Source organism: Fusarium sambucinum, chromosome I (genome assembly GCF_050947815.1).
Source record: "Fusarium sambucinum isolate potato_lamoka chromosome I, whole genome shotgun sequence".
Lineage (NCBI taxonomy): Eukaryota > Fungi > Ascomycota > Sordariomycetes > Hypocreales > Nectriaceae > Fusarium > Fusarium sambucinum.
Window position 1 is genome coordinate 10,000,001 of NC_139294.1, and position 18,289 is coordinate 10,018,289.

An 18,289-nucleotide genomic window follows, 5' to 3' on the forward strand; every position below is an offset into this window, starting at 1 on the left:
GTCGGTCATTCGTACATCATCTATGGCCCTCTTCTCACCGGTGCTGCAACCGTCTTATATGAGGGGAAACCTGTCGGCACTCCCGATGCGTCTGCGTTCTGGAGGATAGTCGATGAGTACAAGGTCAACACTATGTTCACTGCACCGACAGCTCTTCGTGCCATCAGACGCGATGATCCATATAGCCAGATGTTTATTGACTATGGTAAACGAGGGGCTCTCAAGAGTCTAAGAGGTCTTTTCCTCGCTGGAGAACGTTCTGAACCTACTCTTATCGAGAGTTACCAGAAGCTTATGACGCAGTATTGTGCTCAAAATGCTCAAGTAGTCGATAATTGGTGGTCGACTGAAGTCGGTTCCCCTATCACAGGGCGAGCACTCGTCCCCCACGCTGGAAAGGATAGAAGAACAGATGTCCGAGGACACCAACCTCCTTGTTTGAGAGCTGGTAGTGCTGGGAAAGCGATGCCGGGCTTTGACGTTCGCATTGTTGACGATGAAGGTGTCGAAGTAGAAAGGGAATCGATGGGGAATATCGTTCTAGCGATGCCGCTTGCTCCAACAGGTTTTCGTACTTTATGGCAAGATGAAGAGCGCTTTTGGAAAGGTTACCTGAAGAGATTCGAGGGCAAATGGCTTGATACTGGCGATTCAGGCTGGATCGATCGACAAGGCTATATCCATGTGATGGCGCGCAGTGACGATGTGTTAAATGTCAGCGCACATCGTCTTTCCAGCGGTATGTTTATGCCTTGCCTTAAATTATACATGAGCTAATCATTTCTAGGGTCCATTGAGCAAGCCATTGCCACGCATCCACGCGTTGTGGAGGTTTGCATCATCGGTATACCTGACTCACTCAAAGGACAGCTGCCCTTCGCCTTTGTGACGCTCTCGGGGCAGGCCGCCTCAGATCCAGCAGTTCCAGACCAGAAGATCATCAAAGAAATTCAGCAGTTAGTACGTGGCCAAGTCGGTGCCATAGCTTCCTTAGGCGGCATCATCCAGGGCAAGTGTATGATTCCGAAAACACGTTCCGGCAAAATGCTCCGGCGCGTGCTTAAGGAGATGGCGGAAAACGCAATTCATGGCGAGTTTGATAAAGAGGTGATGGTACCCAGCACAATAGAGGACTTGGCCACCTTGGATGTTGCTCGTGCCAAAATCAGTGAGTGCTTTGGACAGGCGGAAGCTAATGATGCCGGGGATTCCATGGTCAAGGCTCGTTTATAAGATGGAGCGATCTGAAAGGCTATCCTGGCTGGGGTGAACATCACGGACTTCGCCGTAGCTTCATATGAGAAAAGACGTTAATGGGCTTTCTATTGCACAGAGTTGGGTCTATAGCCCATGACTTATCACGATGAGTGGCTTGGTGCTGAGAAGGCACACAATAATACAACGATATAATGAACCAACAAGACTCATTTCCGGCCGTTAAAAACGTGATTCATACAAAACAAGCCCATGTTTTACGCAAGGATATACCATATAATGCAAAGCCTATGCTTGACCATGCCTAGTCATGCAGCCTACCGCGTACCCAAAAGCAGAATACCCCCTATGCCCGTTCATTTGCCAATTTGAATGCAGTGCCGTGAAATGCTTTTCGTCCGGTGAGTTATCCACCCAAACTCCAGTATATTACACCAATAACATGTCTCATTTGGAGGTTTGAGGTTCACTCCTTGGACGACTGTCCACTCGATTGCTTCGAGAAGAGGCTATAGACACTCCCTTGTGCCTTGGGCGCCATCTTGGTATTCGAAAACCGTGCCTCAGGAAGCCTCTTTCCAGCTTTAAGGCTTTCCAGGATCCTGTAGAGCTGGTATTAGTCATGATCATCAACATATAAGGAAGGGGTTGGGTAATTACCATTCAGCGCCAACAAATTTAACTGTGCACCCAGCAGTTCGGCGTATCTCCTTTTCCAGTTTTCCTCCAGCGAGACCTCCTCCAGCGCCTACATGTGCTCCGGCTGGCTTCCCAAGGATAACGTGTGTGACTTTCCGACGTCCCAAGTGCAGTGACACTTGGCCTCCATGCTCGGTGACGATCTGCTTCAGCTTGAGATCCGATATGAGAGGAAATGTACTCCCGTTGACATAGATGACAGCTCCGTCAAATATGCCCCTCTTCGAAAGCACTGCCTCACGCGCTTCGTCTTCCTTCCGTCTTGCTTCCATGAGTGGCTCCTCACCTCGTCCCTGAATGACATCCTTCAAGCCCAAACTCTCCCGCATTTTGCCCGGCTGGACAAGCATATCCCTCACGCTCCGCTGCGCTCTCTCTTTTTCTGCCTTTGGGACAAGCACCTTGCGCTCCTCATCATAGTCCCCCGACCCAGCACCATATGTGTCACTGAGACGTTCGCCGCCTGATGAACCGCTGCGAAACTGGCTGTTGAGCTTCCGGTTGCGGGACTCACGCCAGCCAGTGCCGGGACGTGACTCGGACCGTTGATGGCCGGTTGAAGATGAGTTCCACGGGTCAAAGGTTGCAGCGTGCTGGGGCTGAACGGCTTTTTTGGTGGGAGAAGTCATTATGTTATTTGTGCTTCAGACTTGAGAGTGTATCATGATCGTTTGGCATCGTCCAGCCCATGTATTTCTTCGTTTGAGACTGAGGCCCTTATTTACCTCTCGCCAGGTGAATTAGTTGACATTGAGTTTATCCTTTGTCATGATGTGTCCGCTTTTGGCGATGGCGCGTGCGTTTATCTTGACAAACACGTCTCATCATTGACTCGTGCAAAAGCTAGGCGCGTGGTCACATGAGTCTGTCTTGGTTTTGAGGCTACCCTAGACCATACATATTGAAGCTGTTGTTTACATATCTCGAGATGGTGTACTGAAGTCTACGAAAACAAATATATCAATATATTTTACTCATTCATTAGTGTGTGACTAAGTGTCAATTCAGTTCAAAACTCGTAATATTATATAATTACTTTTGATATATCATTGGATATCCTCTATCAATACTTCGCAATGGCTTCAATAATGTCATGCGAAATACATCAACCCAAGAGTTAATACGAGACTTGGGATAAATCTGAATCAAGTTATATTAAAGCGGTCTGTGACACCAATGTCGAACTGCCCCAGCGAGCACGACAGGATATCTCCCTTTACTTGCTTCCCCGTCGCAAACCCCTTCAATGAACTATTGCTTCAGTGGAGCCAGCTATTAAGCAAGTGTGGAATTCAATGCAAAGCAAAGCAAAGCAAAGCAAAGCAAAGCGGCTGCAAACATGATGTGCATTGGATCTGGTAACAACCGATGGCTGAGAGCCGAGCTGAGCTGAGCTCGGCTGGGGGCAGTGCAGTTGCGGTATCCGAATTCTTGGGGTACATATACATACATGATGGAGCTAATTACTTGGTAAACAGGTAGTGATGGGTATATACATGAAACGGCCAATAGCCTGCTACAACGTATGGATTATATCTGTACATGCGTCGACTGATTAACGAATGCCATATATACCTTACCTTGGCTAGTACATAGGGACGTTAGTATACACTGTATCTTGCAGCCAAGTCCCAAATAGAGTGCATCACATCTATTTAATTTTATCTTACAGCGGCTTGCAACCTGTCTCACTGCAGCGGGCGGGTAGAGCCGCGCGCCCACCTCAAACCGACGCTCACATCATGCAAGGCTCAGGCTGAAGCCTGTCAGTTGAGAGATGCTTTTTTCACCCATATTGAGAACATGCTCCCAACATAGTCTCTGATACCCTGTTACCCGAGCTGACCGGTTGGTAGAATGTCAATCACAGCTCAGCTCAGGTATCCCTGCCGGTATCATATGCCATAGGGAACCCTGGTCCAAAGAGGCATGTCGTTCCTCGCAACTTCGGCTTCAAACATGTCCCCGGTGAACGGCCCGTCTCGCTCCTTCGTTCATCTTCTTTGCAGGCATCATGAGCAACCCAACCAGGTAGCTCGATTCCTCTTTTCTCCCCCTTCACAACTTGTCATTTGATTACCCAGCCCCTCCTTCACCCACCCACCACCCTTGAGCCTTGGCCTCTGAGCCTCGACCTTTATCCTCCGTGTCAAAGACGGTAAGTACTTACTTTGTTGTCCCCTGCTTGACTCGAATACAAACCATGAAGAGGCGAGGCGAGTCGAGACGTTCGTGGAATCCTTTTCTGAGTATGGCTAGACAAAAGTATTTGCCACCAATAAACCAACTAACCTAGTTGCCCTTCCTCAGCACATCAAGCACCACCTCCAATCACTTGCACGCACATTACAGTGTAATATGCAGGACATACCTGCAGCACCCTCCTCTGGACACAAAGAGAAATGTCATAATCTGCCGCATCGCACAAAGGTGTCCTGTAAGCTTGAGCTGCCACTATGACGGATAACAGCATCTTTGACCAGGGCTCTGAGGATCATTGTGAGCCATCTTCTGCGATGCCACTTGCTCAAACGTCACTTTCGTCCCTTTTCTTCTTTGACTGGTATGGTTGCTGAATGCACACACAGATCAAGATGCGGTCCGCTGCTTCATCGAGCCCTCTTTCGTCTGCTCGTTGCAAGCCACCTCCGCCATGGCCAACTGTCCACCAGGGATATACTTCTTGGATTTGTTGTTGGCAATGGTTGCCATTGTTGGGAGATGAAGTCCTACCACCCCAATGTTCTTTAGCAGGTAAGCCTTTATTGTATGACGGGTCAAGGGCCTTTCTTGTGTTCCGTCAACACACATGTTCGTACATATGGATAAAGAATAGTCATCCTGTCTGCATGCATGTACGCGTGCATGCATGAAGGCTTCCCGTACCGTACATTAGCTGCCAGGTGGGTAGACATCATGTCTCCATCCCCTCCAACACCCCGCTGCGTGACGAGCGGGAAGGCTAATGTAGTGGGCAGTAAATCAACGGTTACCCTCATTGCAGCACATCCATACTTTCAGGTACAATGCAATCAATGCCTTCGCATGACTAGGATCCAAGTCATTCTTTGGACATTTTGATCTGGCTCACTGAGGCTGAGACCTTTCCCCTAAGCCGTGACACCCCTTCTCACCTCGCCATGATCATGATGCGATCCTGCAATATCTCGATGAGAACAGCCTGGGTGACACAAACGTTTTTGGCCTGTTTCTTCACTGAGGCCCTTGTGGACTACCACTAGCATATGCGGAGTACATGCTGTCCCGTCCACCTCCAACCAGCATGATGCTGACAAGGAACGACGCACTCGCCGATGAGCTATGTATCATGGCTTGGCTCCTCTCAAGATCTGTTTGGTTATGTGTCCGGGTGGGGCTTTTGAGTGAGTTGGCAATCAAGTCGTGCCGTTAACAGGCCACCCCTGTCGAAGACTGAGAATACCCATCACAAAAGGGCGTTGCTTTATGATCGGTACATCTCACACACTGGAAAGTACAATTGGGTCGAGAATAGCGGTGAGGGTTGCACTAGGCTCTAACAAGCCTTTATCGGGGCGCGAAAACCCGTGGGCATCTTATCATTTTGGCAGCTCAGCTCAGGCATCATTCATGGTAGAACTCATAGATCATGTAAGTTCTGTTGCCATAAACTCAATTGATATGCTGGAGAACAGGCGTAGCATGGAATTTGATGCGTATGCAAGCACAAGTCAGATCTCCCAGCAGGGTCCGCTACAAGGCAGAGCACAGGAGCGCACTAGGTGCTGCGAGATCGCATCTGGGGATTTAAGAGCGCAGCGGCAGCATGTGGACAAAGCCCCGAGCCCCGGAGGCCGGGATTAACATCCATGGTCTTGGGCGAAACATGCCAGCGCGACACCGTGCCGTGGCTGTTGAAGGCCGTTTCTCTCCAAACCACGTAGCCACGATTCGGCCGATGCATTCTTCAGGATGGTTATTCCCGGAGGTGGCTAGCAATCGATAATCGCCTCTTGCATACAGGCGCATTGTCGTCAAGGTACAGTACCCTCTATCCTCATCAGACTGGAAAGAGACAACAACAAGACAAAAGGCGACTTAGTTATCTCAGGAACTCATCTGATGACCCTGGAGACTATCAGGGTTGCGTGCTTGTCGTTGGGGTTGCTGGTGGCGGCGGTGGTGGTGTGTTAGAGACGTGGTGAGCGTTCATTGGATTGAGATATAGCGACAGGCCCAGACCAGAATACTATCATAGCTCTCAGTCCGGAGGCTACGAGAGAAGGCCGCGGATCGGCCTCGGTCGTACATGGCTTGTGGTCCTGCAATCATCTACTCTCCTTGTCGTCAGTCCCAAGTTGGTAGTATATGCTGTAAGCAAATCTCAAGACCATGATCTTCAACCCTGCCTTGGAGAAGAAAGAGTCAACCGAAAATCGCTTCACTTCTTTCTGTACTGCCAGCCTCAGTGGGGCACTTTTGTCAGCACTCTTCGGCTCCAGCGACGTTGTTCTTGGCTACTGACTAGACTAGGGACTTTTCCTACTCTGCCATCTGCATCTGACAGCGAGACGAACGGGTAGACTAAGGCAAGCACACCCCCACCAAAAGCTGGCTAACGGGCACCGGTGTGCCAGGTAGTCGATGCCCTAAGGCCCTAGAATGTAAACGTGGCGACTCAACGCGCTCTTCAAGTCTTGGCAACTGGGCTCCCCCACGATGTTCGCTAATCCATAAAAGGTTGGTACGCAGGCCTAAGGACGGCTGGTGTTTTTCGAAACGCCCCAACAGGGACCCATGCTCGTTCTTCCCGATGATACTGCAGCGGTTATTGGTCAAGTTTTAGACATGCACCTACATAGCCGCTGTGCAGAACATGCGAGTGCTCAAGCCAGCATGTCTACCTTGCCATCCTTGTCAGCCGGGAGCAAGGGCAGCTGCAGGGACTGAAGCTTCTGGGCAGGCGGGCAAGTTGAATCGATGCAAAGCAAAGCAAGCCAAGCCCTTCTGCGTCTTGTCGAAGCATGGGTGTAGTATGTAATGATTGCGGATAATGACGGAGAGCATTACCAACGATCACACCACGATGCCACCTGGACTCACGCAAGCTGATGCTAGCAACCCGACAACGTATTTGCGAGAATTGCTTCGTGCCGACAACCAGACAACAATATTAAGGCCGCATAATCGTTGTTGTTATAAACGTACGCACGCTAGTACATGTGTACTGTACATTGGTCGATGAAGTCTCGAACCAATCACTCATCACGTGCTGGATGGGAGAGACAGAACTGATAAAATGCTGTCGAAATATGGGTTGTCACGCCGCGATTGGTTCCGCAGTGTTGAGATTCGAATCTCGACATGTTCGACGACTCAACTTCTCAATCCGTCTTCAGTCAACCCCGCTCTACTCTGACCGATATGCAACATGGCCTGATTCAACCGATAACTCACCAATGAACTGGCTTGTGTTTCCTTAGGCCGATTGATTAAGCAGACAGCTCCTCTTAAAGTCAAAGACAAACGTAGAATTGCGCCGTGTAATCTAGTAGATGCTGGTGTGGTTAAGAATAGAAACCATGCAGTTGAAATGACATGGACAACCGTGGAAGGAGTGCGTTGGACGGCAGAATGTCTCAGGGTTCATATCGCTAGTGCTTAGAGAGGCCGATCAACAGAGCGTCCAGGCAAATAAGCACTCGGTATGATGTTCGAATGCATAGTGAATGGAGCTTGTTATCTCCCATTCCGTCTAACGGGCATGCGAGGCATGGTTGAGGATCGTCAACAAGTATCGCCACTTCCGGGCTCTCAAGTATTCGACTTATTTATGTGAACATCAATCTCTAGTTCAAAGCAGAAGATACATAGAGCCGCAATGGTACGATAAATTCCAGAAAAAGCAAAAATGGACGCTCACCATGTTGGATTTGAGAGATTGCAATAAGATAGCTGGGTGGGCATATCCGACCTCTAAAGAGTCAAGGAATTGGGGAAGAGGCCAAAAAGGCCTCAACCTGGCCATGTGGGGTGATTGATGTCTATCGATTGATCATGAAATTAAGAAACCGGCAAGACGGTTGGGCTGCCTTGTTGAATGCTGTGTTGTTGCGGTTGCTTCTGATGGCCTGTCTTGAACCAACAGACGCCCCATCCAAAGCGTGCTCTGTAGACGCGGGCTTGTGCCTTCAAGTAAGACACGGTTGAGGGCTTCTTGGTAAATTCGGGCCATGCATGGCTGGACATGTGTCTTCCATTGAAATGTGCTGGACGACGTGGGGTAGCCAGTTGGACGAAGCCAGCTGTCATGGTCTCCAGACACGCAAACATGGCCGCTCCATCTGGTCAACAAGACGACTCTTTCGGCGTTTGATGGCAAAGATTATCCTAAACTGGTGGCCAGACTGAGAAAAACTGTGATGAATCGCACGAGAATAGCGAGGATACCACAGCCAGTGGAGAGGTCAACCAATCACGTCAGTGAAAGAAAGCTCTTTGGTGTCCTTGTATAAACGCTCTTGCTGAAGATCCCTGCTAGTGCAAGTAACGGATAATAGCCAACATCCATGATTAACCCAAGGCTTCCCTACAGCTGGCTGCTACCTCGCGCAGGGACAGCGATAGAGAAGAGAAGGGATTGGGACGATCAATTGTTCTAGATCCGACCATGTATAGAGGTCGACTCTAGGAGGAAGAAAGACATCAACCACCTGCATTATCCTGCCTCTTTTTCGTTTGATAATCAGATGAGTGGGATTTGCAACTATAATAGTTGGTGTTGGTGTTGGTGGAGGTTAGAGGCGGGAAGAGATCGTGGGTTCCATTCATTTTGGGGTAAGGGCGTCTGGCGGAAGTATCGGTACTTCCCTCCCAGATGCCTGTCACAGTGCGCTGTCTGTTCCTTCCCGTTTCAACATGTACGTACTTGGATGCTAACCCTCGTCTCCAGACTCGAGGAAGAACGGGACGAGGGCACAATTCGGGTACAGACTTGCGAGATTCGACAATTGTGATCGGTTGAGAGCAGGGTCCATACTGTAGGGTGCTTGTAAATCGGAGGGAGGTCGAATTTGCTTGTTTTGACCTTCACTTGCTTTTTCTCCTTCATCTCCTTGTTAAGGACGGAACTTGGAGACCGGTCAACTGAGGAAGAAAAAGTATAAGATCCTAGCCTCGGACAAGAGATGCCACCATAATATGCAAGTATCCAAGCCTGACAGCTCAATGGCAAGGTCTTTAAATTGAGGTAGGACTCGTAAGTATAGCATCTGACGACACTGCACTGTACAGAGTAACTACCTCATGTCAAATGTGTTTGATGTGAAACCATATCAATAGCGGCTCAAGGGCCGAGTTTGCAATTTCGCGTGTCATGTTCGAACCGACTCCTCGGGCAATCATCGTTATGCACCTTGTGGTACCTGCATTCGCAAGGTCTGTCAATGCCTTCTGATAGAACTTGCTTCCCGCTTGCCAATCCCTTTGGTATGGCCAGGATTGCATCTGTTCCATCATGAGTTCGTCTTGGTTGATGGCCACTGGCTTGTTGCCAGCCTCTCTTGACAAGGAACAACCCGCTAGGTGATCTGCCTCGGGCCCGCCTTCGTCCGCCTGTGTCAAGTCCTCTCCTACCCCAGCCTCCTGCTTTCTTCGGCCGCAGGAACCGATGGATAACATCTCACCAGTCTCGGTAGGAAAATCTTGCATGGGGCTGCAGCCAACATGCTGGCTATCCGTAGGTACATTAGGCGCTTTCAAATGTGTTGTGCAACAGAACCGACATGCGCCGTCGTTTGTAGCGTATTTCTAGAAATGCAATAGACGTTCTAAACCGTCTTTGTGCATTGGAAAATACTCCAATGAATTCTGATTCGATTTGAGCCAGAAAAACATCCATCTCTTGTCGTGAATCTGACGAGTTGCGTCTCCACCATGAGAGCTCCGGACTTGAGGCCGGGCAAGAAGACTCAGTTAAGACGTTGCGAAACCCTGATGATCTATGGACACGGGTAGGTACATTAGGCTCAAGGAACCCAATTTCGCGAGCATACAAAACTTGAGAGGTCGAATGCATTGCCTGCATTGCCTGGGGCGTAGCTGAAAAAAAAAAAAAAAAAAAAAAAAAAAAAAAAGACTTTTTTTTTTTTGTGCCGCTGTGGACTGGCTGATTTGGTAGGAAGGTGCTGAGCCACTAACTACCAAGGTAGGGAGCATGAGCCGAGACTTAAGCTTCTGCGATATACCCCTTCAGGCAACTTGATAATTAAAACTTTTAGGCTCAAGGAATAAGCAAGAGTTCCATATCAAAATCAGTCGGCTGAAGTTTTAGGAAACAATGGAGTCACGATGACCAGGTTTGTCCAGTACGGGCTGTATATACGGGTAGATAGGTACATTCAACAAGTGGGGAAGGAGTCATGTCATTAACTGCAAGTGATGATTATTATTAAGTGGGGGCAGGCACGAGGTGATGTGGTAGTTTCCTGCTTGCTGAGAGAAGAGAGATTGAGTCCCTTTGTGCGTCAGTCTTCTCAACGCTCTCAAACAATTATCAAAGAAGAGTGAGAAACAGAACTACTCAGCCTTGTGGCTCTACGATATGCGAATCATAGCCTATGCATCGAAACATGCCAACGTACATCCACTTATGCACATTTCCTGGAGCCGGCTTCTTCTGTGTGTGCATCAGATATGCACCCCAGCTTAGGAGGGAGGTGATAGCCTGTCCCTGCTCTGCCCTGTCCCGTCCTGTCACATCACATCAACTTACACTGGCCCTGGTTGCACGAGCTTGTTGTGCATCTTGCATAAGACCCGACGAACGGTGCAATGCGCGAGGAGGGTATCACTCTCTGCATTACCATTTGACGATGCCAGATGGGCTTGGTGGGCAGCATATGATCTACACTACAGACTCGCCAAGGCTTGCATATCTTCAAGCCATGTGCCTGCCGACCTCAGCAAGGAATTTTAACATCAGGTATCATTTTCTTGTCGTTGCCTTTCCCGTTTCTATCGTCACAACCATGGCTGTCATGGAAATACAAAATAGGCAGTTGCGTCATATCGAGCGGGAATCATCAGCGAAAACCCAGAGGTCGGCTGTTGAGCTGTTTTCTCTAATCGCAAATCTCACTTGTCAGTAAACGAAACCCTAGTCAGCATGGCACCGAAGTTGAGAATCAGCCCCCCTCGTGAAGCCTCGGCAGGCCAAGAGCTTTGCATTATGGGTCCTGAGGGACTTTTTTGATGCGATTTCTTCTCCTTGAGTTTAAAAGTCAAATTTATATCCGCAGTAAGGCCCTTGCACTGCAATGTCTCTTGTGGGAAAGGGTGACTCCTGAGATAATAATAGCTTGATTGATAGAATATTCGAGTTGGGTTCATGGTTGAACAGGAAAGTCAATTCGTCTGCCCGGTTTCATAGTCATGCGCAAAACGGAGTTGACGTGAGAGGCGACCAATGAATAGCATGATGGATGCAGGGAATGTAAGCCTCCAATGAAGCAAACATCAACTAACGTTCCCTGGGCGTTTGTCAAGTTGCTTCTACTGTGCAGAAAGTCACATGTCTTGGACAGGGAATCTCGGGTGGCTGTCCCGGTTCCCGACTTTTCATTGATGAGTGGACATCAGAACTAAGACTATCAGAACTTTGAATCAAGCTGAAGCAGACGGTTTATTGTCTGTTGTCTGGGACTGGGCTCAACAAAAGGCGGGAAATTCTGGGTCTGTGAGGAGCTTGTTCTTATCCCCTTGTGTCTGGGCGTTGATGATCCTCGCATGGCTTGCGGGAGGCTACGGCTACCTTACCGCACTTGACCGCCGAGTCTTTTTGAAGGGAGACATGACAACAGCAGAGACAAACCGACATTATCCAGGTGAGACATTATCTAGCGAATGGCTCATCGAGACCGCCACAGCGCAACTTATAGACCCAAGGACGAGCGGCCATAGGTTGACCATGATCAGAAATAGAATTACAGTAGGAAGAGGCTCTTGAAAATACTCGGGTCACCGCATTGGCACTGTGTTGGGCCGGGCCCTTGGTGTTTTCATGTTTCCATCACTGGTGGGTCATGATGCCCAGCCACGACGAAGTTGTCATTAGATCCAAGTCTAAAAAAAAATAAAAATAAAAAAATAAAAAGATGAGCAGGAGCAACTCCACTCAACACCTAACAAAACCAGAACATACTGAGAAACATCAACGAATCAAGCAGGCCGATGTCAGCGCCAGCGGCGGGTGTTGGTTGTTCTCACATCCCGGACCAAGAGGGGAAATCCGGCCTGTTCGGAGAACCGCGACCTAGCCTTGAGCCGGCAACCAAACTTGAGCCAACTCCGCACAAGCGGGCGTGGGCTTAATACAATACAGTACGATTACGCGATTGTGTCCAATGATCCAATGACTGGGGTCGTGATGTGGTCATTGTTATATGTATTTCACTCGGTCCCAAGATCGCTTAATTGCGCTTTTGCTAGGCCAGGGTTGAGAAGAGACCAGTTATTATCCCAACTTAGTAGTTGGAACCCAAGTTGCTCGCTGCGCCTCTGGGAGCTCAGTCCTGACCTTGGCCAAGCATCCTGTACATACAGAATAATGAGTTTGTTTGAAATATGCCCTTTATCAGAGGCGGTTCCTGCGCAAGCGAATCCTGTAGTCAGAAGTTAGTGAGCCTAGTCTGCATGAGATCCCCATTGTTGAGTTTTGTCTCTCGGCGCTATCTCGAGATAGTAGGTGACGCACTCTCTTCGCTGGTAGTCTTTGGTTCCTCAACTTTTCTCAATACGAGTTGTCTGTAGTTGCACATGGAATTGGTGGTGCACAAGCTGTTCCGGTACTTGAGGCAACAGAGGTAACGCAAAGTAACGGTCCCATAGTAGTTTGGCGCGCCGTTGAGAACTATGAGTTAAAGATGGATCAATTGGAGTGAAGAAGCAAACGATTAGAAGCGCCGAAAAATTGGAAGCGCGAAACTCTGATGCCGTTCATTTTGCCCTTCTGTTAGTCTAGGTCTATTCTAGTTGAAGTTCGGGGAGGCTCTGATTGGCGATTCGGAGCTTATCGAGAGAACTCTCTCTTTGGTATCTCGCAACTCGCTTCGTAAAGTACCCGGTACAGGAGAGTTAGTTTACACAGTGCTGTGCCGCAACTAATAGCTACAAGGAAGGAGAGCGCGAAAGAGTTGACAGTCAATCAACGAATGGGGTTGAAGGGACAAGACCACACGCAATAACAAGACAGCACAACAGCGCAGCACACAACTAACAAACGACACGACAATGACACGACAAAAGCAATAACAATGGCGGGATAGACAAATAGAAACCCGCCCTGCTCATAACAGAACAACGCGACACAAAATCAACTTGGACCGTAGGGTAGCAATGGCTGTTCAATGGTGACTATCGTAAGCATTTTACAGCCGTCACAAAGTCTGAAGCTATTGTGGGCAAGATATCTTAAAAGCCCTATCACTTTGAAACTTCCGAGTTAGCCAGATAATGCCTGCAAATAAGAGCATGGCTGGCAATAATTCCATTGTGTTGACAGACTAGGGACTCAAATGTGATTGGGATTGATTGTAATAACAAGGCCTGTTCGGTAAGAAAACGCCCGAGGTAGCCTGACATCTCAACTATCACTTGATCCTTGTATGATCTACGTAGTCAATCTGACAACCTACAACGAGAATACGAATAGGTATCAGTATATGTACGTACTGTGAAGATAGCATTCGCAGCACTATGCCCGATACTAAAATTGACTAGCCAATGGTGAGACTGTCCCATCTATATATCAATATGATAGCCATGATTCCATCAATCTTGGGTTGAATCTCGGAATCGACCTTGTGTGCGTTCTTTTCCCCCGTCGCATCAAGCGGATGTTGCGGTGCGTTGCCCTGTGGGTACACAACAAGAACATACTATTACTGCTGGAGCATGGCAACGAGCAATCGCTCCCGCCTGCCTAGGTGCCCTCCCCGGGATCCTTCATCCTTGCACGTAGTGTCAGTGACAGTGGTCCAGGTAGCCCTGGCAGGCGCCGTGGCTCCCTGTAATGTATGGACAGTAATGAGAGACCGATCACTCTGTTCAGGGAGGACCCCAGGCGCAGCCCCAGTTCCAACCCAGTTCAGTCCGAGTTGCGATGCCCAAGTTGACGTACTGAAGATACATACGAGCATTCGCTCAGAACGGGGAGAGTGAAAGAAAGATCCATGATCAACCTCCTCCCCTCAACGCACTTGAGGTGGTCTGGTACGACGCTGCTTTGCATACGCCTCAAGGATGTCCCCTGTGTGCCGCACCCCCTCGCACCACCCGTCACTGTACTGTACTGTACAGCAACGTACAATACTGCTGTTCTTTTGGCCCTACAGAGAATCCCACATCCACCGAGTTTGCGTACTGGCTGCGAGCTTGATTGATAGTCCCCCTGGTTCTGCTGTGCGTTGATATACATAAAAGTGACCGGTGCTTATCCGACTGTGGAGTGCATCTGGTTATTTCGCTATTAAAAAATCCTAAGCAACTCGGCTTCGCCTAATGATTCAGATATCCATGAAAAGACATCAGAGACTGGAGGGACAAGATCCAGCCTCCAGCCTCCAGCCTCCAGCCTCCAACCTCCGACCTCCGACCTCCAGCCCCTCCAGGCCTACTAGCCAAAGTACCAAGGTACTCGGTCTCAGCTTGATCCAGAGCATAGCACAGTATGGTACCGTGCACTGCCAGAATTGGTTTAGTTTATTCACTTCATGATCCACGCCGCCAGCACACACCTCCCTCAGATTCAACAGACAAGGGCGATGTCGGCTACGCTCGTACGGTGAGTGCTCGCTTTGTAAGGATTTTTATCTGCGCGGATTTTTGTAAAGAATTTGATAATCGATATCAGATGAAAGATGGATTGCGGATCTAAAGTCTTGAATATTGTAAATGCTAGGCAAGCATGCGATTTATTCTAGCTCTGTATACGTTCAAAGAATTAGACTGGCTCGTTGACAAACAAACTCTGCTTCTACCTACCATCCATGCATTAAGTTCGCGTGTTTTAATGTAGGTACGGATACGTAGAGAGCCCTGGTCCACTCAAGAGTGCGTAGGTGTACAGTACCTAAAAACCTGCATGGTTCTACGGCCGTGCTTAAACTTTGAAGCTCTATTTTACAACGGACACAACTGCCTCTCGAAATAATGTAACGAATATTATTGCAGAACTCATAATTGGATAGGTAGCATGGGCAAAACAAGAGAATATGATGATACTGCCTCAGTACCTACCTGTTGTACATACATATTTCCTACCACAGAACAACAGTCCTTAACCCTTGTCGACTGTTGCTTGATATTTTCTCTCCTCTCGCCAAACAGACTAAGAATTTACGGACTTACCCCTCTTCACCCTCGACTAAATTCTCTACAGTACCTACTGCTCACTGTACATACAGCGCCTGTAAACAGTATTCATCCATGGATGGCACACCCTCCTCGGTTCCGCCCAGGGTGGAAACCCCCCACTTACTGGCACCATTACAGACACACTCCCAGCTCGTGGCTCTCACTCCCCAGTCCAAATCCCAGCAATCCAAATCCCAGTCGCAGTCGCAGTATCCATCCCTCATCAACCCCGACTCCTACTCCTCCTCTTCCTCCCCGTACCGACTTGACTGTGGGGCGGGTATTGGACAAGTATTGAGGATGAGGGTGAGGATTATCAAGAAGAAAGCAACTGCGGTACGTACCTCACCTGCCTCCTCTGCTCCTTCCATCTGTTCGTTCTGCCTCTCACCACCAAGATCCTGACCTTCTCGGGTTTTTCTTCCTCTCTTTCCCTCCTCTATTTCTTTTTTTCTTCCTCTTCTTTTTCTTTTCCTTGCCGGTCTTTCCTTCCCTTTGCCGTCCACCTCTTTTCCTTCGAGTTCGCAGCCATCTTCATTTATCACGACTGCTTTCTTCCCCTCCATTAACGTAACCGGCCCTAGTCATAAATCTTGAACCTCAACCTCAACCAGAACATCAGCATCAATATCTTCCCCAATTGCAAGACCTGGTTGCAGACGATCTCGAGCAGGCACTGATTGTCCCTCAAATCCATCACCACCCTCAATCCAGTAACAGCAACCCCCCCGAAACTTTCCACATGATGAACCAAAGTCATCACCAGCAATCAGAAATGTATTACCCTCAGTATCCGACGCAACAGTACAATCCGTATCCTTATCCTACGAATGGTGCCCATACTCCTGCTGTCTCCACTCCCATGCCCGGGCCTCAGAATGTACTGCCCGTACCTTCGGCTCTGAGCAATCAGGGAGCCATGCCCCAGGCAGCTTATAGCAACAATGCCCCCGCTGGCAACTTCGACACAACTGGACAGCACAACCCTCCAGGCATGAAGCCTAGAGTGACAGCAACCTTGTGGGAGGACGAAGGCAGCTTGTGTTTTCAGGTTGAAGCCAGAGGTATCTGTGTCGCACGGAGAGAAGGTAAGCAATTGCGTTTCCAAGCGCCAAATGTACTTGCCAAACTAACTCGATTTAAAAGACAACCATATGATCAATGGTACCAAGCTATTGAATGTCGCTGGTATGACCCGAGGCCGTCGGGATGGTATTCTGAAGAGTGAAAAGGTCCGACATGTTGTCAAGATTGGTCCTATGCACCTGAAGGGTGTTTGGTAAGTTTTGTTCATCTAAACCCTAAATTGCATGACTAACCAAGAAACAGGATCCCTTACGACCGCGCCCTGGATTTCGCGAACAAGGAGAAGATCACCGAACTTCTGTACCCTTTGTTCGTTCACAACATTGGCGCTCTTCTATACCACCCTTCAAACTCAAACAGGACAAGCCAAGTGATGGCTGCCGCTGAACGAAAGAAGAATGAAGCAATCGTCGGTAACCGATCATTACCCTCGCTTGTTCAGTCGCATCACCAAATGATGCCTGCAATGCCTACTGGATACACTTCTCAGCAGCCTCTTACGAACGGACACCAATCTATGGCAAACACACCTCAGCCTCTCACGAATGGTTCCCAGCCTCCCATGAATGGTTCTCAAACTCCCATGAATGGCTCTCAACCACCCATGCAAAACGGAGGTGGTATGCTCAAGCGAGTGCGTGAAGACGATGATGATTTGCATCGTTCTGGCCCCAATGGACATGATCATATGAACAACATGCATGGAATGCCCAACGGATATCCCCACCAGTCGCCCCTCGGAAGCGTCCACCAACCCCCCATGCAAAATGGAAATGATGGTGGACTCAAGCGAGGCCGAGAAGAGCACGACGACATCCACAGGACAGGCCCCAATGGGCACGATCCAATGAACAACATGCCTGGTGGCATGCCTAGCCTCCCAACTTATGCCCCACCACCTCTCCAGAATCTTCACCAGCCTCTTTCCAATGGTGACAGCGGCATGCTTAAGCGCGGCCGAGACGACGACGATGATGTCCACCGGTCAAGTCCCAACGGTCATGACGCCAACGGCAATTTCGAGCTTAAGAGACGCAAGACCGAGACCTCTACTTCGAATGATATGCTCCCTCAATCCCCATACTACACCCTGTCCAATGGAGCATACCATGGTCCTATGATGAACGGCATGAACCCCTATAAGCGACGGGACGATGAAGCCGAGACACCTCGACCAGGCCCAAACATGAATGATCTAAACAACTTTGACCTGAAGCAGCGACACAAGACGATGGAGTCGAGCGTCCCTGCTCCTCAGTATGACGCGATGAACCGACCCCACTCCAGTATTGGAAACTCACCTGCTTATGCTTCTGCCCCTACTGGCTACGATCATCTTACCCGACCTGCCTCCACCGTCGCGGTATCTCCCTCATATCCTGCTGCTCCTGGTTATGAACTGGCTCGACCTCCGACCAATGTCCCTAGAAGGCAACAGTCCTTTAGCTAATCTTGCCTATGATCATGAGTATCCATTTCACCCCCAGGCTGATCTTGTTTCATGATTTCAACAAAGCTATGATATCAAGATCAAGCCAAGTGCTTACTTGATAGGCGGCAGCGGAGAGGAAACTACCTCCTGTAACATGGGAGCGTAACGAAACGTTCTTTCGAATTTCCTTTTTCTTTATCTTTTTTTCTTTTAAGACTTTTGCATGCTTTATGTCGGGTACTCGCAGAAGAAATCCCATCGAAAACCCTTGGATCAAAAGACGATGCTGACGAGTTCACGAACGACTTCCGATTCTATGTTAACCAGCATGCTCTGTCACGGATATACATGACTAATGAGTCACGTTTTGCATGGAGGCTTAATTTCCGGGAAGAATCACTGCATCAACTTTTATCTTTCTGATTGATTACTCCGGAATGCGATATGATCGCACGGTATGGGGAC

General features: G+C 48.9%; 3 protein-coding genes across 3 annotated transcripts in view; 2 read left to right on the forward strand and 1 right to left on the reverse strand.

Annotated features, from left to right (window-relative positions):
• The window catches only part of FSST1_005954 (uncharacterized protein), a gene marked incomplete at both ends in the record, with an annotated part of 2,210 nt that extends 977 nt beyond the window's left edge, over positions 1–1,233 (forward strand). The window contains 2 exons of the mRNA XM_083232277.1: positions 1–739; positions 788–1,233. The exon at positions 1–739 is cut by the window's left edge and continues 530 nt beyond it. Of these exons, the coding sequence (XP_083089384.1) occupies positions 1–739; positions 788–1,233 (1,185 nt within the window). The remainder of the gene's footprint in view (positions 740–787) is intronic.
• A 448-nt stretch (positions 1,234–1,681) lies between these two features.
• Positions 1,682–2,543, reverse strand: FSST1_005955 (uncharacterized protein; the record flags this gene model as incomplete). The annotated part of the gene is made up of 2 exons (XM_083232278.1): positions 1,682–1,817; positions 1,876–2,543. 2 exons carry the CDS (start codon positions 2,541–2,543, stop codon positions 1,682–1,684), a joined length of 804 nt encoding a protein of 267 aa, XP_083089385.1.
• Positions 2,544–15,378: 12,835 nt separating this feature from the next.
• On the forward strand, positions 15,379–17,842 carry FSST1_005956 (transcription factor; the record flags this gene model as incomplete). Its single annotated transcript, XM_083232279.1, has 4 exons — positions 15,379–15,679; positions 15,891–16,394; positions 16,453–16,585; positions 16,636–17,842. 4 exons carry the CDS (start codon positions 15,379–15,381, stop codon positions 17,840–17,842), a joined length of 2,145 nt encoding a protein of 714 aa, XP_083089386.1.
• Positions 17,843–18,289: the final 447 nt, after the last annotated feature.